The sequence below is a fragment of the Oryctolagus cuniculus genome, chromosome 9 (genome assembly GCF_964237555.1).
Source record: "Oryctolagus cuniculus chromosome 9, mOryCun1.1, whole genome shotgun sequence".
In the NCBI taxonomy this organism is placed as follows: domain Eukaryota; kingdom Metazoa; phylum Chordata; class Mammalia; order Lagomorpha; family Leporidae; genus Oryctolagus; species Oryctolagus cuniculus.
The window spans coordinates 86,313,258-86,335,594 of record NC_091440.1 but is presented as its reverse complement, the minus strand read 5'-3'; the positions used below and the strand labels follow the sequence as shown (position 1 = coordinate 86,335,594).

The following is a 22,337-nucleotide window of genomic DNA, read 5'->3' as shown; positions in this document are numbered from 1 at the left end:
TTAGTTTTAATGCTCATTTCAGGTAGAGTGAGTGTCTTAGAATCTAGCCTAATATGCATAGAAGTTTTTAAGGTATAAAAATCCATTGCTTAGAAATCAGCTCCTTCTTTTAAGTGGAGTAGTTCTTACTAGAAAATAAGGCAACAAGTTGAGGAGCAGAAAAAGCTACAGTTTGGAGAATTTTTCTAATCTGTATTTTGTGCCCTTGAAGCCATTTCTTCATATTGCAGTGAGAATAGGTAAGTGCCAGTGGAAAATTGTGCAAAGCATTTACTTTGCTGATAATTTCTTCTATTCATTAACTAAAATCAGATTACAATATATTTCTGTACAACACCTGTAGCTTTATATAATATTGTTCAGCCTCTAAAAGACTGTGGATTATTTTGGAGGTATGGGGGGTGGAGGTGGGAAGTAGTGGGTGGTGATATGGACATTAGAAGGAGTATCATAGAAATTTTTCTTGTTCCCTATTTTACCATTCCCCTGTCTTCTATATGTTAGTTTAGATTAGTGTGGGGATGTTAGGAGTGGCCTGGTTTCTTTCCTTCTTTTTCCTAGCCAAGGAAGTATCGCCTGGGGATGCTGGAAGAGAGGCTAGTTCCGATGGGATCAAAGGCACGGAAAGCAAAGAACCCTATTGGCTGCCTTGCCGACAGGTGTAAATCAGGAGTACCCATCAATATGGTTTGGTGGAACAGAGTCACAGAAAACAATTTACAGGTAAAAATGATTTTTATTAGACATTTTTGAAAGTGAATATCATGGCAACTTTCTGTATCTATGTGTGATGGCGGGTGTAAAAAGATTGGATGACCTATCTGAAATACCTGAGTGGTTTCTAAAATTTTTGAATCAAAGTGTAGTTAGTGGTTCAGTAACCAACTGAATGATTTTTAGCTTCAGTGGCTTTTTAAGCTTCTCCTGTTTCTGTATTTTCCTCTTAAACTTGTTAACATTTGAGATCAATTAGTTTTTAATACAGAGTTACTTAGGGTATTACACTCAAAAGTCATGTTATAAAAGTTAGTACAGAAAGTCCCATTTGTTTAGAATCTGAACTTTATATATAGATATATATATATCTATATATCTTTTATATATAATAGCTTTATATATTTTCTTTCTTTCAACTTTTGATAGGAAATAAAGATTGTGTATAAACAAACATCAGATTTCCTCTAAAATCACATTCAATGGTATGTTGTCATAGGGTCATTACAGATGCATTTCAGTCTTTGACTCTGCCTTTTGTTGTCAGTTCTAAACAATGAAAAGTGAATTTTAATAATTCAAGGGCTAGTCCCTATATGATGTTGAAGTACCTGTAAAAATTTCATATTCCATTTTAGTTTGGATTATAACTGGTAATTATTTTATAGTATAGATAATGCTTTTGGTCAAAATTTTCAATTTAGCCAGAAGTAGTAGCATATTTTCTTTCTAAATTTTGAGTAAATTAGTTTTAAAAATAATTCCTAGCCAATCTCTGCAATCCCACGTGTACAAAGCATAAAAAAATATTACAAATTTCACAACTTGGCTTTATTTCTGTCTCCTACCTTATAAACAGATTCTACAATATCATTTTTTTTTTTAATTCAAAAATTTACATGGAGGGAGGGAGAGAGGGGAAGATTGGGAGGGAAGGAAGGAGGGAGCCGGTGGTTACAGTGGCTGGGATGAGCCAGGCTGAAGCCAGGAGCCAGGAACTTCTTCAGGTCTCCCACATTGGTAGCAGGGGCCAAAGCCCTTGGGCCATCCTCTGCTACTATCCCAGGCTAGTAACAGGGAGCTGCATCAAAAGTGGAACAGCTGGGACACGACCCAGCTAACACGTGGTAAGCTGGCATTGCAGGCAGCATCTTTACCTACTACTTCATAATACCAGCCTCTCTTGTTTTGTTCAGTATAGATACACTAGCAATATATATGCCACCTTGGGCACAAGAACAAAAATGTTACTCTCAAACATGTTGCAAAATGTGAGATTTGTCCCAAATGAAATTTTGGTAGTGTTTGTTCCCCCCCTAAAGATAATGGAAAGCCAAAGGGTTTCATATATCATGTATGTACTTAAAATACTGTTGGAAAATTTTGGATTTGTCAATTAGGAATAGTGTTTTACCTGAATTTTTCTTGTCTTTGGGATCAGTAGGAGAGATTAGAGATGGGATTTTTTTCAATTTTGAAAAGAAAACCTGAAAGTAAATTGAACCCTGCCTGTGTAAGAACAGATAGATGTGGTACTAGAACTGCTTGTGAGTTGTGGGGATGTTATACTTAGCAATGCAGAGGTGTAGACACTAGGCTTCTCTGCCACTGTCCCTCCCTCCCTGCCATTTATCAACAGTAGTAGTTTTGAGGTCACTTTTGTCTGTGTAAGAACATATACCAGAGTTATGCTTTTTTGTTAAGACATCTAGTAATAAATTTGCATTAATGTGTATGAAAGATTAAATTGGTGTCTAATATTTCAAATACTGTTATTTTATGCTTCAAAAAGTTTTTTTAAGGAGACGCAGAATGTTAATACTCTGAATTTGAGCTTTTTAACTCTAAAATGCCTTACATTTATCAGTCATGTTTGAAGTATTGAGAAAAATGCAGTTCTTCTCCATTGCTGTCTTTGGGAATTCCTAAACTGGGGACCTGAAGATTATGTTAGTATATATTTTTTATATTTTAGTAAGAAAAATAATTTTATATATCAATTCCCTAAGATTTTTTTTGGTTTTGGGTAATGTTTACCCTTTAATATTATTTTTTATTTTTAACACATAAAGGTTTAAATTGTTAGCCATAAATATTAGTCTTTTGTGTTCCACTGATTTTCTTTCCTTTAAGGCTTAGGTCCTAGGCCCAGTGTTGTGGCACAGTGGGTTAAGCCATCGCCTGCAGTGTTAGCATCTCATTTGGGGGCCGGGTTGAGTCCTACCTGCTCCCTGCTAATGGACCTGGGAAAGCAGTAGAAGATGGCTCAAGTACTTGGGCCATTGCACCCAACTGACCCAGAAAAAGCTCCTGTCTTCGGCTTGGTCCAACCTGGCTGTTGCGGCCATTTAGGAAGTAAACCAGAAGATGGAAGATCTTCCTCTCTCTGTAACTATGACTTTTCAAATAAGTAAATTTTTAAAGCTTAGGTCTTTTCAGGTTAGAAGAATATTTATATTTATTTTAATAATCATAGCTAACAGTAGTTCTTAATTGTCTTGTGCCATGCACCATGCTAACTTTTATATACATTGCCTTTTGGGCTTCCTAATATCTCATGGGATAAATGTATGTGAAATGAAGAAACGCATTCAGAGAAGCTGAGTAATGTTAAACAGTCAGTAGAGGAGACAAAATTTGTGTTTTTTTTTTTTTTTTTTAAAGTTTCATTTATTTATTTTGAAATAGAGAGGGTGAGAGATCTTCTGTCTGGTGATTCACTCCCCAGATAGCTGCAAAGGCCATGTCTTAGCCAGGCTGAAGCCAGGAGCTTCATCTGGGTCTCTCATGTAGGTGGCAGGTGCCCAGGCACTTGGACCAACTTCTCTTGCTTTCCCAGATACATTAGTTGGGAGCTGGATTGGAAGTGGAGCAGTCAGGACAGAAACTGATGCCCATATGGGCTGCTGCTGGTGTTGCAGGTGTCAGCTTTACCTGCTATGCCACAACACTGGCCCCAGGAGCCAAAACTTGAACCCATGTTTTCACTTGGATGTGATACAGTTCTAACTGCACTGGTTTACTGAGCTTATATAGGACAGCATTTCTTAAGAGTAAGATTGCACATGTAATTTTCTAGACATGGACTGTAGCTTATGCCCAAGTGTGCTGCTTTATTAAGGTCAATTCTTTTCCATATAATTTATTTTTCTCAGTGATATTTTCCTGCCTTTCTGGAACTTTAGGCGTTTCTTTACATTGATTTCTTCTTTTTTTATTTTTTTATTTTTATTTTTATTTTTTTTTTTATTTTTTTTATTTTTTTGACAGGCAGAGTGGACAGTGAGAGAGAGAGACAGAGAGAAAGGTCTTCCTTTGCCGTTGGTTCACCCTCCAATGGCCGCCGCGGCCGGCGCGCTGCGGCCGGCGCACCGCGCTGATCCGATGGCAGGAGCCAGGAGCCAGGTGCTTTTCCTGGTCTCCCATGGGGTGCAGGGCCCAAGCACCTGGGCCATCCTCCACTGCACTCCCTGGCCACAGCAGAGGGCTGGCCTGGAAGAGGGGCAACCGGGACAGAATCCGGCGCCCCGACCGGGACTAGAACCCGGTGTGCCGGCGCCGCTAGGCGGAGGATTAGCCTAGTGAGCCGCGGCGCCGGCCTTTTTTCTTTTTTTTTTATTTTTATTTTTTTTTTATGATTTCTTCTTTTAGAAAAGATTTATTTATTTATTTGAAAGACAGAACTACAGAAAGAGACGAAGAGACAGAGAAAGAGGTCTTCCATCCTCTGGTTCCCTCCCCAAATGAACACAATGGCCAGAGCTGGGCCAAGCTGATGCCAAGAGCCCGAAGCTCCTTCCTGGTCTCCCATATAGGCGCAGGGGACCCAAATGCTTAGGTCATCTTCTACTGCTTTCCCAGGAGCATTAGCAGGGAGTTGAATCGGAAGTAGAATATACAGGACTTGAAATGGTGTCCATATGAGGTGATGGCTTTCACCATTATACCAGAATTTTGGCCTCTTTACATTGATTTCTTAATCTTGACCTACTGTTTGGCCTTTTTCAGCTTCTGAAAATAAAATGAATACCAAACAACAAAAAGCTTAACAAAATCTTTTAGATTTTCAACTCAAGTGATGAAATATAATCACTCATACTGCCTTTATTCTCCTTAGCACCAGATTTCTAACATGCATGATTGTCAACCTTTTGTTACTTACTAATCTTTTTGTTTTCCACCAAGAACAGTGATTTCATGTTTTCACTTTAGAATTAAAGAGATAAAATTTTCTTCAGTCTCTTGTCATTTTATAGAGACTAAATTTATTCTTCATATGGCATTAGAAATACTGATAATATGGCCTTGGTTAATCCTCCACCTGTGGCGCTGGCATCCCATATGGGCCCCGAGTTCTAGTCCCAGTTGCTCCTCTTCCAGTCCAGCTCTCTGCTGTGGCCCGGGAGGGCAGTGGAGGATGGCCCAAGTGCTTGGTCCCTGCACCCGCATGGGAAACCAGGAGGAAGCACCTGGCTCCTGGCTTCAGATCAGCGTGGCTCCGGCCGTAGCGGCTATTTATGGGGTGAAGCAACGGAAGGAAGACCTTTCTCTCTGTCTCTCTCTCTCTCTCACTGTCTAACTCTATCTGTCAAATAAAAAAAAAAATACTGATAATACCCAGTTGCTCTCCATTAATGTGTTTGTGGAATTCCCAACTAGGGACCCATGAAATCTTTTGTACTATTTTTCTTCATTTATTTACCACCTGTTTATTCCTTAAATGTGTACAGTTTCATGTCACCAAATTTCTGCTGACACTGTTCTCTCTCTGTTTTTAAATGTTATATTTATTTGTAGACTTGAAAGCCAGTTAGAAATCTTCCATATGCTGGGTCACTCCCCAAATGGCCACTATAGCCACACTAGGCCAAGGTGAAGATAGGATCTTGGAATTCCATTTGGGTCTGCCATGTGGGTGCAGGGATCCAAGCACTTGGGCCATCTGGTGCTACCTTGCTAGGGTCATTGCAGGAAGCTGGAAGGGAAATGGAGCAGCCGGGACTCAAACCTGTGTTCATAGGGGATTCTGGTGCAACAGGTGGTAGCTTAAGCTGCTGTGCCGTAGCACCAGCCCCTGAAACTGCTCTCAGAGTTTGTTGTAGATCTCCTTAATTGCTAAATCTAACAGTTTCATGCAGTTCCTAGACTGCTGGCTATGTTTATTTTTGAAACACTTTTCTCTTTGCACTCTTAACTCTTTGTTTCATTCATGATTCCTTTTTAATTCTGCTCTTTGTATGTTCTTTTCTTTGCATGCTCTTTGTTTATCCCTGAAATTTAAATAAAGTTTAAACTGTCTTCTGAGTTCAAGATTCAGATTTCTTGTGCTTTCTGATATCTTTGCATGTAATTTATATCCCCCATCATTGCAGATCTGACATGTTTAAACTTATTTTTCTGTTCTCCACATCTGCTTTTTATGTATTCTCCTATGTTTCTACTTCAGTTAATGGTATTATCATCTTCCCAGTCACTGAGACTAAATATCTTTTGACTTCTCCTTTTCTGCCATCTCCCACATTCTGCCACTTACTATGAGACGTTAACTCCTGAGGTTTGGCTACCAATACATTGGGTAATAATACAATTCCTATCATATTGAATCTTTGTAACAACAACCACATATTATCCCCATTTGATTAAAAAAAATGAAAATTGTGTGTTAGAAAAACCTAATGCTAGTTTGATTTAGCATCCCTAATCTGAAAATTTGGAAACAGAAATGCTTTGTAATCTGAAACCTTTTAAGTACCACAAGGCGCCACATATATTTGTGGAAAATCACAGACTGACCTCATGCAGTGGGTTGCAGTCAAAATGCAGTCCATTAAAAATGTTGTGTAAGTTACTGTCAGACTGAGTGTGTATAAGGTTTATATGGAGCAAATGAATTTTATCTGTAGATTTGGGTCTTTCTTTTCCTCATGATTTCTTATATATGTGCGATTCTTCAAAAATCTGAAACACTTTTGGTCCTAAGCATTTGGATATCCTCTATGTGGTAGAGCTGGGATGCTAGCCAAAATGTATTTAATCCTAAGCCCAGAAGTTTTCCTGTTATATTGTTTGCCTCTAATCCTTGTTTAAAAATCTGCAGCATCTCCCTCCTTTCCTTGTTTTCAGCTGTGACATCATTTACACTTTATGCATAAACATCTTCTGAGTAATTTTTGTCAAATCATCTCCATCTGTCATATCCTGCCTTTCAAAGGCTGTCTCTCCATATCCATCCACATATACTACATTCTTATATAGTATCTTTTGTATTATATATATTATGAAATATGGTGTCGGTTCTCTGTACTATTGTTAAATGAACCTGAAAAAAACATCTTTCTTGGTTTTTCTTCAAGAGATGACTGAAATGCTACCTCCTTGTGAATACTTACTCAATTATCTGGCAGGGGAGGCAGGGAACATATGTATATATATTTGAGTATGAGTGTGTGTGTATACTGTTTTCCCATTTTTAGAATACTTGGTGTTTACCAGTTTCATTCTGTTTTATAGTAAATTTTCTTAACTGTTTGTCTTTTCCCACTGAATTGTAAGTAATCGAGGCTAGCCATATGTGTGTTCTATTTTTCTTAAGGTATTATGCTTGTTTGAAAATGCCACAGCTTAATTTTCTTTTATTGTATAATAGATTTTGTAAAATTTCATTCTGAGACATTTATGTTTTTAAGAAAATTGATCATACTTTTTTTAAAAAGATTTATTTATTTGAAAGGCAGAGTTTACATAGAGAGGGAGAGACAAAGATCTTTCATCCTCTGGTTGCTCCCCAGATGGCCACTTTGGTCTTAGCTGGGCCAGTCTGAAGCCAGGAGCCTGGAGCTTCTTCCCACATGGGCAGCAGGAGCCCAAAGACTTGGGCCGTCTTCCACTGTTTTCCCAGGCACATTAAGAGGGAGCTGGATCGAGTGTGGAGTGGTGAGACTGGAACCAATGCCCACATGGGATGCTGGCATGGGCAGGCTTACCTGCTACACCACAATGCCTTTTTCACTGGTTTTATTTGAATTTTGTAACAACTGTTAGTACTATTTAGTTTTAGTGTCTCAATTGTTTTAGACCTAAAGTTGGTAATTTCTTTTGAAATATTAGAGATCTTCCATTCCTTAAAAAAAAATCAATGTTTAATAGTATCCAGTTATTCTTGATAATTTTTAGTATTCTGATCATGGTAATAGTTTTAATTACCTCTCAACAGTGTTTTTTAGTGAAAAAACTTCCCCGTTTTGTATTATTCTCATAATCGAACACCAGCAGATGGTAAATGGAAGATCATCTAAGACTCTGCCTTAGGAATACTTTATTTCATCTAAGTTCAAATGCACTTTTGTTCCGTGATTGTACAGGCCAAATGCCTTTGCTTGAGGTTAAAATATTTTATCACGTCTCCTATAGAATTGTTGTAAGGGAGCATATTTCCAAGCACATAAAAGATATTTCTATAAATGTTTTTTTTCTTTCATTTTACCATGGTGTCTCCTAAAGTAGGTCTTCGTGTATAGTTATTTATAGAGTACTATGTGTAGTTATATTCATGTGTATATGTCATCGTGGTATGTGTAGAGTGGTGCAGTGATATTTAACTTTCTAGTGACTTACATTTCAATGCTGACTCACTTGAGTATTTTCAAAAATTAGTTTTGATTTGCTTTTTTCAGGCAAAGGGTAACAGTGTAACAGTGTGTTTCTTCACATAAAAATTTTGTGTAAAATTCTTGGGAAATACATGATTTTATAAACTTCTTATGATGTTATAGATTAAGTTTTACCTGAAAGTAATAACATGTTAAATCTTGTTCATTTGGTCTCAGATCTTAGAAAATAGTGAGATTTTCTATCATAGCTTATCATTATTACTCTTAGTTTATCCAGCAAACAGCAAGGACTGTTTTTCTGTTAGGGGACCCATCTGACTTCATTATCTACTTTTCAGCATTTCTTTTGATGATATTTTCCCCTCTTCTGCTCTGATCAGATGGCATTTCTGGTACAAGTGTTTTAAAATGTTCACATTAAATCTCTTGGCCCACAGGTTCTCTTGCTTATTGCTGGTGCTTTTAAAATCTCAGAGAGCTTTTGAACTCACTGGATATGCTTCATCTTTAGTTATTCTCTAGGTTTTGTTGTCTGTATGTTCAAGGAAAAGGGGAATTTAGGCTTTGAATGGAATGTATTGAAAATTATAACGTGAAGTTTCAGCTTAGCTGCTTCGGTTTCCTTGAGCCTTTGAAGAGTTGGGTAACTATGGTAAAGTGGCAGTGGCTCTACTTTAGCTATAGGATTTTGTGCCCTTCATTCTACTCCAGACCCTCTCTCCTCTTCTCTACAGTTCCTGTTGTTTAGCTATACCAATTTGTTTGAATCTACTCAGCCCTCACTTTCACTTTTGAATAATGACTTTGTCATACAGAGTCGGGAGAAAAAAGGCCATTGGGAATGAATTTCCTCAATTCTCAGCCCTCTGTATATTTTATTCATATCCTTTCTTAATCTTTTCCTCCTTTGTCAGACAAATAGATGCTCCTTTGCTGTGTGCTCTATAATTCATCATTGTTCCTTCTAGCAGTTTATTCTATCACCTATCTCTAATTTTTAGATTTTCTCTCCTTCAACATTGTAAAGTAAGAGGAAGAAATCAAACACAGTATGTTTAAATCTCTCTTGTTATTTGGGGAACCTTAGAACAAAGAGTGCTACATGAGGAGAAAGGTGGTTAGTTTGTTTAAGAAACTGCTGTACAGTTTGGGCAATGTTTGTTACTGTGGCTACTTTTCCATCTTTCATTTATCTTTAATTCCTTGTATGTTCCTTTTCCCTTTGAACACTGTATTAAAAACTTTAATAAGTTTACTAACTGCCAAAATTGGCAGTGTTTTTTAAAAAAGATTCTTATTTATTTGAAACCCAGAGTTTTATATAAGAGAGGAGAGGCAGGGAGAGAGAGAAAAGAGGGGAGATAACTTCCACTCACTGGTTCACAAATAAGATAGACATCTCCATTTATTTAGGTCTTTAACTCCTCACTGGTATATTTCATTGTTTGCTTTTAAAGATTTATTTATTTGAAAATTATAGTTACAGAGAGGCAGCAGGAGAGGCAGAGGCAGAGAAGTCATCGTCTTCTATCTGCTGGTTCATTCCTAAGTGGTCATAATGGCTAGGGCTGGGCCAGGAGATTCATCGGTCTTCCATGTGGGTGCAGGGGCTTTCTCAGGCACATTAGCAGTGAGCTGAATTGGAAGGGGAGCAAGTATCTTTATTATTTGTTTTTGTAGCCCTCTTGTCCTTTGCCTTTCCCTTAAAAACTCCTGAGCTCTTTTGCTGACTGTCTTCTCTTTTACTGTTCATAGTGCTTTTTGGTGTCCACAAATATCTTCATTACTTCAGCTACTTCTGTTTGGATTTGGATTTGACTTAAGTTGGTTTTTCCCCCTCCTCCAGGTTCTCTGCACTTACTCTAAATATTATATGAGGATACTTAAAAAGTTCATTGAAAACTAAAAATAATGTGCATTTTCTTTGAACTTTATTTTGTAAGATTTATTTATTTGAAAGAGTTACAGAGAGAAAAGGAGAGACAGAGAAAGAGGTCTTCCTTCCACTGGTTTACTCCCCAAATGACCACAGCAGCTGAGGCTGAGCCAGTCTAGTACTAGGTATCTGGAGCTTCTTCCATGTCTCCCGCACGGGTGCAGGGGCCTAAGAACTTTGGCTGTCCACTGCTGCTTTACCAGGCACATTAGCTGGCAACTGGATCAGAAGTGGAGCAGTGGGGACTAGAACCATCACCCAAATGGGATGCCATCTCTGTAGCTGGGAGCTTAACCTGTTCCGCCACAGTGCCGGCCCCTCCATGAACTTTTTTTTTTATTTTTTTTTATTTATTATTATTTTTTTTTAACAGAGTGGACAATGAGAGAAACAGAGAAAGGTCTTCCTTTACCATTGGTTCACCCTCTAATGGCTGCTGCAGCTGGAGCGCTGCGGCCGGCGCACTGCGCTGATCCAAAGCCAGGAGCCAGGTGTTTCTCCTGGTCTTCCATGTGGGTACAGGGCCCACTGCAGGGCCCAAGTACTTGGGCCATCCTCCACTGCACTCTTGGGCCACAGCAGAGAGCTGGACTGGAAGAGGAGCAACCAGGACAGAATCCGGCGCCCCGACCGGTACTAGAAGCCAGTGTGCCAGTGCCACAGGCGGAGGATTAGCCTATTGAGCCGCGGTGCCAGCCTCCGTGAACTTTCTGATGTATCTTTGTATTTCTAGTTTATTCTGAACATCTTCATCTATATTTCACAGGCCTTCACTTTCAGTAGGTTTAAAATGGCAACCATGTATTTTGCTTCAGACCTGTTCTTTCACTCATGCATGAATGAGTGTCACAAAGGACACTTATTCACAACTATATGTCCCTGTCTATCTTTGTTATTAATGTCACTCAGTATCTGATTTGTGAGACTGTTTTGACTCTTCTTTCCTTACCTGCCACATCTTTCATCTACTAAAATCTATTGCTTATGCTACTTTGAAATTATCTTCACTCTTTTGTTACTGAATTATAGTTTAACTCCAGCTTTGTTGCTTGGACTGTCAACATTATAGTATCTTACCTGGTTTCTTGCCTCTGATCTTACCTTTCAAATCACTTCATTATTACTTGATTTTTCTTTTCATTTGGTTTTTGTTTCTAGGAAAAAAATCTACATCCCTTTAGAAAGCATCCTAATATCTCTTTTTTCCTTTTTCAAAGATTTTTATTTTAATTTTATTTGAAAGGGTTACAGAGAGAGAAGTAGAGACAGAGATATCTTCCATCTAAACTAGTTCACTTCTCCAATGGCCACAATGGCAAGGGCTAGGCCAGGCTAAAGCCAGAGTCGGGCACTTCTTCCAGGCTTCTTTCTGGTCTTCCACGTGGGTATAGGGGCCAAAGCACTTGGGCCATCTTCCACTGCTTTCTCAGGCAGACTAGTAGGGAGTTGGATTGGAAGTGGAGCAGCCAGGACACAAACCAGTACCCATATGGGATGCTGGCATTGCAAGAGGTGGCTTTATCTGCTAAGCCATAACTGGCCCTCAGCACTGCCTCTTGATCTTGTTCCTGCTTCCTGCTGTGGACCTATTGAACATGGACCCTGAAAATTGCCACGTCTTCATGCTTCTGCCTTTGAGCTTTCTGTTTGAACATTCGTGTGGTTTTGTGTACCTCCTTCCCTCCATTTCTTTCACTCTGTTTTTGACTTGGCACATCTTTCTTTTGGGTTGAATTCAAGCATTTGGTCTTATGAACTAATTAGACAGCATTAGACACCTGCTCACTTATGCTATTGTCCTAATTATTTCTATAGCTCATTATAAAGGCTAATAGTTTATAGCTTATTGTGGATACTTAATGTTTTGTTTGATACATGGATGTTCTGATCTCTTGGGAGTGTAGCATTGTTTTGCGTTGAGGATACATTCAGTACCTGAGAGCTGCCAGCCTGTGAACATGCAGTGCCTGTGTTTTCCCTAACACAGTGTCTTTTATGTGTTACTGAATGAGTGAACATTAGTGGTTTTCTAGCTATATGAATGTTTGGCCTATTGCTAGTCCTGAAATATCATGTTTTGTAGTCTTAAATTGTCCCTTGATACTACTTCATGGCAAAAAATACCATTGTGGAAAACATTTGGAAATCTTAACAGATGTTAAATTTTGTGATTAAATATGGCAAGATTCCTGGTTAAGAAGAATGCTTCTAAATAATTCTGCCTACTTACATACTTTTATAACTATGGATAGAAGATATGCATAGATACAGAAAATAAGTGTAGCTGTATAAAGTAATTCTTACCTCTCTGAAATACATTGATGGTCTCAGTTTCCTGGTCTACTTGTTAATTGACTTAAATGGAAATTTATTTATTTATTTAGGGGAGTAATATTGGGAATAAACTGGGTCATATGCCCTGTGACGACTAATGATTACTGCTACTGGAGCACTTTGACATTTAAATAACTTCAGATTCTTTTGAGTATTAGATATGCAGTTAGTCTGGTTTTGCTTTTAAATGCCTTCTATCTTCCAGATACAGCTTTTCTTTTTTTATATGCCTTGATTCTAATGGTTTCAACTTAAAATGTTGCATACTTCATGTGAATTCTTGTAATAATACCACTCTACACTCAGGGATAATATGCAAACAAATAGGAAGTGGGGAATGGTATCCATGGTTTCATGATTTTCAAATCTTAACACATTTTTTAAAAACTTTTTGATAAAAATTATATAGTACACTTACTAAAAAAAAATCAGATACTACAGAAAAGTACAAATCGGAGAGCCAGATGTCCTCAACTATGTGAATAACTCAGAAGTTGAGTATATTTTGAAAATAAATTTTAAATTTACCATATTTGGATATGCTTGAATAAGAGGAAATGACAACCCATTAAATTAGAAGAAGAAAGGTCTTGTGGAAATGTGAACTTGGAGGTTCTGGTTAACCATTTGATTTCCCCTTTCTGTCCTACTCTGTTCCTCTTTATTCTGTGTTATTTATGAAATCTACAGACTAGTAAAATAGCTTTGAATAGGGCTGTTCTATCCATGGGTCTCTTCTTTTTATGCTTCTTAGATCACTGTAGCTTGGCAGAAGAGTTCCTTAGTCCTGCCTTTCCCTTCATTTTTGGTACTGCTTCTTCTGCCTTCCCAAGTAATTCACTGTTATTGGCTTTTGCAAGGAACGTACACACAAATATAGCACTTGAAATAAGAGAAACAAATGATATGAGCCCTGTGATTAACCTAGCTCACTGAATTGAGAGAGTTTCCAGGCTCCATGAAGGGAGAGAGACCTCAGGGAGAGCCTAGTAGTCTTTGTAAATTGAAGATATGAGATTGGAATTCCACAGTGTCATGGCATCAGTAGGTCAACAAGAACAAGTACTGAAGAGGAGAGAGCTCATACACAGAGCTCTGAAGATTTGTAAAGGGGATCCCCTTGAACTTGCCATTCAGTATTGATCATGAGGAGACTATTTGAGCTGAAAAAAGAAATCTCCAGAAAAGTCACAGGAAATGACTCTCAGAGCTTCCACAAGGCCAAAATTAGTTTCTGTTCTCCCCAGTGAATATGGAAAACTTTCTGCTTCATGAACGATCAAGTAAGGACTATTCAATAACAGGGCCAACTTAGCTTTAGAATAAATGCTTCCCTTATTTCTCCTAATGAATTTAAAAGCAAAACTCAAAAGAATCAAACTGATTTTTAAACAACTTACAGTGGAGAACAATGGTTTAGAATATTTTTGGGAATATATCACCAACCAAGGTATGGTATTGGCCATAAATAAAAAATTACCAGGCAGGTAAAGAAATGGGAAAATAAGATTCATAAGAAAAATATACAGTCAATCAACAGTTACCCAAAAATTAAACAGAAATAGTGTATAAGAATACCAGAAGATCACATTCTGTATGTTTAGGACAACTAGAGGAAAGGTTAAACATGCAATTAAAAACATGGAATAGATATTTTAAAAATCCGTGTTGAATTTTAGAGTTTAATTCCACAATATCTGAAATGAAAAATGTATTGGATAGAATTAATGACAGATCATATAGACACTGCAGAAGAAAGGAGTAGTAAACTTGAATGCATAACAATAGAGACAGTCTGAAAAACTACATGCAGAGGAAAAGCAAGCTGTGAGGTGACATCAAGTAGCCTAATATATATACTTGCATTTGGAGTCCCTGAAGAGAGGTGAGTGTGGGATATACAGAAAAATAAAACAAAACAAAACAAAAAAACTAATAATGGGCAGATACTGTCCAAATTTGTTGAACAGTGTAAACCTGAAGATCCAAGGCACTTATAAAATTGCAAGCACAAGAACCATGAAGAAAACTACACCAAGGCATGTCAAACAAGCAACCCCAGATGAAAGACCCATTTTTGAAGAACAGAGATTAAAGTTGCATGTTTGTCTTTGGAAATAATACAAGCCAGATAACGGTACAGCAGTATCTTTAAAATATAGGACAAACAGAAAATACCCAGAATTTTATATATGAATTTTTCTCCCAAAATGCAGTCAAATGAATGCGTATAAAACTGGTAAAACTTAAATCAGGGGGTAGTTCAGTTAAAATTATTACAGCAATATTAATTTCTTGGATTTGAAAATGTACTAGTGTTATTTTAGTTGCCTGGTGAAAGATAGTGAAAAGTACCACTTCTTCCGAATCTTTGCATAAAACTTAATTATTTTAAGGTAAAGACTTTTCAAACATACAAAATTGAAAGAATTCATCACCAGCAAATAAATACTTCAATAAATGTTAAAGGGGAGCCGGCGCCGTGGCTCAATAGGCTAATCCTCCACCTTGCGGCGCCGGCACACCGGGTTCTAGTCCCGGTTGGGGCGCCGGATTCTGTCCCGGTTGCCCCTCTTCCAGGCCAGCTCTCTGCTATGGCCAGGGAGTGCAGTGGAGGATGGCCCAGGTGCTTGGGCCCTGCACCCCATGGGAGACCAGGAAAAGCACCTGGCTCCTGGCTCCTGCCAGGATCAGCGCGGTGCGCCGGCTGCAGCGGCGGCCATTGGAGGGTGAACCAACGGCAAAGGAAGACCTTTCTCTCTCTGTCTCTCTCTCTCACTGTCCACTCTGCCTGTCAAAAAAAATAAAAAATAAAAAAAAAAATAAAAAAAATAAAAAATAAAAAAAAATAAATGTTAAAGGAAGCACTTCAGGCAGAAGGAAAATGGTACCCCATGGAAATCTGGATCTACACAAAGGGAGAAAGAGCGGGAGAAACAATAACTATGTGAATAAATTTGAGAAAGTTTTTTCCTTACACTCTAAGTGTCTTTGAAAGATAATTGACCATTCAAAGCAAAATTAGTAACAGTGGGCTTATAAGGTTTATAACACATCAGTGATAAGACTAGCAAAAAGACTATCTCAAGAGAGAAAATGGAAGTATAATATCGTGAGCTTCTTACGCTGTGTGTGATGTGGTATGAAGATACACACCAAAGGCAACTGCTCCAACATAAGAACAGAATTACAGCTGGTAAGTCTAGAAAGGATATAAGACGAGATTAGAAAAATATGGTTTATCCCAAAGAAGGCAAAAAGAAAGAGGCAAAGAAAAAAGGAAACAAAGGATGTCAGATGGAGCAGAGAAAACAGTTAGCAACTGATAGCTTAAACCTCGGCATATCCATAATCATATTGAATGTAAGTATGCTATACATCAGTAGTAGGCAGATATATTCAGGTTGAGCTTTAAAAACCTGTCAGATTTATTTGGTTGAATCTTATAAGAAACTGACTTGAAACAAAACAGCAAAAATCAGTTAAAAATTATACTATGCTAGTCAGTAGAAAGCTGGCATTACTGTATTTGTTTCAGAAAAATTAGATTTCAAAGAAGACAGTATTCCCAGGGATAAAGAAGGCCATTCAAACAAAGGAACAGTTTATAAAGATGATGGAAACCTCCCTAGAAGAAGACTTAGATGGCTTCATTGGTGAATTTGCCAGGTGTACAAGGAAGAAATAATGCAAATTCTTTGTGAACTTTCCCCAAAAATTGAAAAAGAGGGAATATATCCCAACTTACTGTGAGGTTATTATGATATCAAAAGTGGACATTGCACAAAAAGAAAATATAAATAACCTGTACATAGTTATAGAAATTTACAAAATTTTATTAAATATTCTAGCAAATATATAGAATGATAATACAATAGTAAGAAGAACTTGTCTCAATGTAAGATGGTTCAGTATTTTAAAAAAATCAATTAATGAATTATTTACCACAACCAAGCAAAGTCCTAAGATCATTTCAATGGAGAAAAAACATTTGCAAAATCCTACTTGCACTCGTTAAAAACTCTGGTAGCAAGTTGGTGCAGGGGTTAAGATGCCTATGTCCTACACTGGAGTTTGGAGTATCTGGACTTGAACCTTGGCTCTGGTTCTTGATTCTAGCTTCTTCCTAATGTAGACCCAGTGATGGCTCAAGTCATTGAGTTCTTGCCACCTCTATGGAAATCTGGCTTGAATTCATGGCTCCCAACTTCAGCTGCAAGTTGGGACTGTTGCTGGCACTTGGAATGAACCAGTGGTGGGAACTTTGTTTTTCTTCCTCTCAGAACAAACTCACAGTAAACTAGGAATACAAGGGAACAGCCTTAATCTGATACAGTGCATCTGTAAAAAGAAACAAAGCCTTAGCTAGTATAATACTTAGTGGGAAAAGCATTTAGTTTTTATCCACTAAGATCAGAAAGAAGTAAAGGAAAGTATCTGCTTTTACAACATTTGTTTAGCTTTTTACTGCACATTCTAGTGTGTTAAGGCAAGAAGAAATAAGAGATACTGATTGGATAGAAGTAAGTACAAGTGTATTTTTTGGGGGACATAATTATTGTAGATAAGATAGGATCTGGTTAAAAAAAAAACATTGAATTCCATAAAGTTGAATTAAAAACATAAGTTCATGTCCTAATTCATGGAACCTAAGAATTTCACCTTTTTTGGAAAAATCTTTGTTGATCTAATTACGGGTATTGAGATCATTCTGAATTGTCAACTGGGCCTGAAATCCTTCTAAGACTAAATTGGGAGAGATTTCACACATAGGAGAAGATGCTGTAAACGTGGAACAGATATTGGAGTGATATGGTTACAAGTCCAGGAATGACAGAGAATGCTTGGCAGACATCCAAAGCTTGGAGAGAAGCATGGAATGGGGTTTTCTCTAGACCCTTTGGAGGGAATGTGAACCCCAGTACTTTGATTTTGGTCTTAGGATTCTGAAACTCTTGTTTTAAGCCAATTGCTTTTTGATAATTTATTACATCAGCTATAGTAAACTGATGACATAGGTACTAGCAACAAATGCATACAAATTGAAATTTAAAACATTCAGGCACTTGTGGTATCATCAAAAATGTAAAATACCTAGAGACCAGTCTAACAAAAGTGGTTAAGAGTTCTACATTTAAAACTATGAAAAATGGGCTGGTGCTGTGGCATAGCGGTTTAAGCTACTTCCCACAGTGCTGGCATCCCATATGGGTGCTGGTTCAAGTCTCCACTGTTCCACTTCTGATCCAGCTCCCTGCTAATGAGCCTGGGAAAGCAGAGAAAGGTGGCCCAGGTGAAGGATAGACCCGGATGAAGCTTCTGGCTCTTGGCTTTGGTCTGGCCCAGCTGTGGCCACTGTGGCCATTTGGGGAGTGAACCAGTGCATGGAAGACTTTCTCTCTCTCTGCCTCTGCCTTTCCCTCTCCTTCTCTATAACTGTACCTTTCAAATAAATAAATCTTAAAAAAAAAAAAAAAAAAAAGAAAACCTCAAACTATGAAACATTCCAGTGAGGAGTTAAAGACTTAAATAAATGGAAGTGTTTGTCTTTTTCATGGATTGGAAGACTCAGTTATATTAAGATGTGAATTCTTGGTTTATATTGGCGTGGCCCAGACGGCAGAGGCCTCTGTGGCCTGGTCCTCTGAGGCATGCGGCAGTGCTCCTCATTGGCAATGGCTGACTGCTTGATAAGTGGGGGCACGTCCTCCATGCCCGACAACAGACTCACCTCACAGCAGCTCTTCAACTGCGGGGATGGCCTCACCAGCAACGACTGTCTCATTCTCCCTGGGTGCATCATCTTCACTGCAGACCAGGTGGTCCTGACTTCTGACCAAGAAGATCATGCTAAAGACCCCACTTCTGTCCTCACCCATGGACATTGTCACAGAGGCTGGGATGGCCATAGTAATGGCGCTTACAGGAAGTATTGTCTTCATCCACCACAACTAAATTCCAGGCTAATGAAGTTCGGAAAGTGAAGAAATACGAACAAAGATTCATCACAGACCCTGTGGTCCTCAGCCCCAAGGATTGAGTGTGGGATGTTTTTGAGGCTTCTGTGGAATCCCCATCACTGACACAGGCCACATGGAGAGCTGCTTGGTGGGCATCATCTCCTCAAGGAACATTGATTTTCTTAAGGAAGAGGAGCATGACTGTTTTCTAGAAGAGATCATGACAAAGAGGGAAGACTTAGTGGTTGCCCCTGCAGGCATCACACTGAAGGTAGCAAATGAAATGCTGCTGTGCAGCAAAAAGGGAAAGTTGCCCATTGTAAATGAAGATGAGGAGCTGGTGGCCATCATTGCCTGGACTGACCTAAAGAAGAACTGGGACTACCCACTGGCCTCCAAAGATGCCAAGAAGCAGCTGCTCTTTGGGGCAGCTATCGGCACTCATTAAGATGACAAGGACAGGCTGGACTTGCTAGCCCAGGTGGTGTAGATGTAGTGATTTTGGACTCTTCCCAGGAAAACTCCATCTTCCAGATCAATATGATAAAGTACATCAAGGAGAAATACCCCAATCTCCAAGCTATTGGAGGTAACGTGGTCACTGCTGCACAGGCCAAGAACCTCACTGATGCAGGGGTGGATGCCCTGTGGGTGGGCGTGCGAAGTAGCTCCATCTGGCCTGTGGGCGGCCCCAAGCAACAGCCATTTATAAGGTATACGAGTACACACAGCACTTTGGTGTTCCCATCATCACAGATGGAGGAATCCAGAATGCAGAGCATATCACCAAAGCTTTGGCCCTTGGGGCCTCCACAGTAATGATGGGCTCCCTCCTGGCTGCCACTACCGAAGCCCCTGGGGAGTACTTCTTTGATGGGATAATCAGGGTATGGGTTCTCTCGATGCCATGGACAAGCATCTCAGCAGCCAGAACCACTATTTCAGTGAAGCTGACAAAATCAAAGTAGCACAAGAGGTCTCTGGGGTCTTGGTCTGTGCAGGAGAAAGGGTCCATCCACAAATTCATCCCCTGATTGCTGGCATCCAGCACTCCTGCCAAGACACTGGTACCAAGAGCTTGACCCAAGTCTGAGCCATGATGTACTCTGGGGAGCTCAAGTTTGAGAAGAGGACATCCTTGGCTCAGGTGGAAGGTGACATCAATGGCCTCTGCTTATATGAGAAGTGGCTTTTCTGAAAAGGGGTTCAGTCCAGCACACACACACTCCTCCTTGGTTTTACAATAAAAGTTAAAAGAATGTGAATTCTCACCAAATTAATTCAGAGACTTGTTAGAATTTGTTAAAATCCTGGCAGACTATTTAATAGAAATTGACAGCCTTATTACTCTAATGTTCATATGAAAATATAAAGTACTTAAAAGCCAAACCAACTTAAAGAACAAAGATGAAAGACTACACTGTAAAGTTAAGAAATTGAAATAATGTATTTGCATCAAGCTAGACAACTCAATAGAACAGATTAGAGAGGCCAGAAATTAAATAACTAGTAGACTGTTGATTTCAATAAAGTAGAAAAACTAGAGGAGAGGAAATGATCTTTTTCAGCAAATGGAGAAGGGATCATTATGTATTTATATGCAAAATGTGTAATTAGACCCATCTGTCACGCTCCATACACAAATGATCTGAAAATAGCTCATAGTCTTCAAATGTAAAATTATAAAACTTAAGTCAAATATTTGCTCCTCTTGGTTAGACAAATATTTCTAAATACAGCCCCAAAAACATAACCCATAAAACACAGTTTGATAGAACAGACTTTATCAAAATTTAAGGCCTAAAGAGACAACTCATAGGCTAGAAAAAATAGTTGGTAACTCACATATCTGAGACAGGCCTTCTGTTGAGAATATAAATAATTTTCAGACTTCCATAATAGAAAACAAAAAGCCCTGTAATAGTGGCCAAAAAATGTGAGCAGACACCTTGAAGATACAGAATGGCAAAGAAGTCATTTGAGACGTGTAGACTTAAACCCCAGTGAGATGCCATGACACACCTGTTAGGACTAATGTGAAAAAGAACAACCAGAGCACATGAGCTTGAGAACACAGACCAGCTTATTTCTTACACAGTGCTGCTGAATGTATTAAAACAGTAAACTACTTTGGAAAACAGTTTGCTGACATCCAAGCCGTTCACTGTGTTTAACTATGTTTAATGAAACATAGGCACACACACAAAGTTGTGCAGATGTTCACGGCAGCTTATTTGTGATAGTCTAAAGTAGGAACAGTTTAAATGCCCAGTAAATGAAAGGATAAACAAACTTGTATGTCCATATTACTGAGTACTAAAATCAGCATTAATAACAGATATTGATAGATACAATGACATGAGTAAATTTTGATTCTGTGTGACAGAAGCTAGTGAAAAATACCATATGGTTAATTCATATAAAATTTTAGAATATTCTAGGGACAGAAAGTTGAACAGTGGTTGCCTGGGGTGGGTGTACAGTAAGCAGAGAAGGGTGGAAATGCAGAATTTAAGACTTTCAGCATGATGTATATGTTCATCTTCTAGATTTGGTTGGTAGTTGCTTGGTTGTATGCCTGTGTTAAGAGCTATTAGAGTTTATGCTTCAAATATTTATCATTTATTACTTGACAGTTATCTCTAAATAATGTTGTTAGCTAGGTCATGTTTACAACAGAGTGATTAATGATATTAGTCAATAAGGAAGGTCAAGCAAGCTTAATTAAACTTAGTATAAGTAGCTCTACAAGGGAAGGTATTTTATGGTTTTATGAATTTACTATGTGATTAAAAAGTTGGCCAGTATTCAAGATTATTCGTAGTTTCTCAATCATTCTTCCCATCAATATCATAATTTTTTTCTTACAGGCCTTTTTTGACATATTTGCAATGAGATATTACATATCTTATGTTCTGTTTTCATTAAACACAAACCTATTGTGTTTGTCCACCTAAATTTTGAAAGAATTTAGTGGATGTATTCTCTTATTGCACTGTTAATTGATTAGCCTCTTAAAGAGTATCTTTTTGCAATAGTAAATATTCTGCTTGTAGTATAATCCACCAGAGTATTAAATTTTACTTTAAAAACAACTTTTATTTGAGGTAATGTGATAGTAGAAAAATATAAAGTTTATTAAATTTGAATTTCAAACTTCATCACAATGTTATTGCTATTTTTTAAAAAGATTTATTTTTTTATAAGGCAGAGGCCGGGGGAGAGAGGTTTCCCATCCACTGGTTCATTCCCCACATGGCCACAATGGCCTGATTTCGCTGATCCGGAGCCAGGAGCTTCTTCTGGGTCTCCCACGCAGGTGCAGGGGCCCAAGGACTTGGGCCATCTTCCACTGCTTTCCCAGGCCATTGCAGAGAGCTGGATTGGAATGAGGGCAGCCAGGACTTGAAACAGTGCCCTTATGAGATGCTGGTACTGTAGGCAGCAGCTTTACCCACAACCCTGGTCCCCAGAATATTATTTTACTTGTAAAAAATATCCCTGTATTTATCATTTGAAAATGGAAGTTAATCAGTTGGGATCGCTAGATTAAAATGTTATCTTAATATATATTGATGATAATTACAGTAATACTATCTTTAATTACAGTAACCTTTATGTTTGTGTCTAAATGTCATCTAAAGTGCTCACAGCTAAACAAAACAAACTCCCAAATTATGCAGTTGAAGGGATATTAGCTCAAAAAGGGAGGTGGGATTTTTGCCCTTTTTTTTTTTTTCATTTACTTCCAATTCAGTTTCATAGATTTTTGACATCTGTTAT

General features: G+C 38.3%; 1 protein-coding gene and 1 pseudogene across 6 annotated transcripts in view; both read left to right on the top strand.

Annotated features, from left to right (window-relative positions):
* Positions 1-22,337, top strand: part of PAN3 (poly(A) specific ribonuclease subunit PAN3) — a 153,698-nt gene that overhangs the window by 49,366 nt on the left and 81,995 nt on the right. For 5 of the 6 annotated variants that reach the window (XM_008275215.4, XM_051834122.2, XM_051834120.2 and 2 more), the window contains exon 5: positions 562-723. The exons of the other annotated variant lie outside the window; for it this stretch is intronic. In XM_008275215.4, coding sequence (XP_008273437.3) covers positions 562-723 — 162 coding nt within the window. The remainder of the gene's footprint in view (positions 1-561; positions 724-22,337) is intronic. 6 annotated transcript variants of the gene reach the window in all.
* LOC127487696 (inosine-5'-monophosphate dehydrogenase 2 pseudogene) lies at positions 730-19,982 on the top strand (annotated as a pseudogene).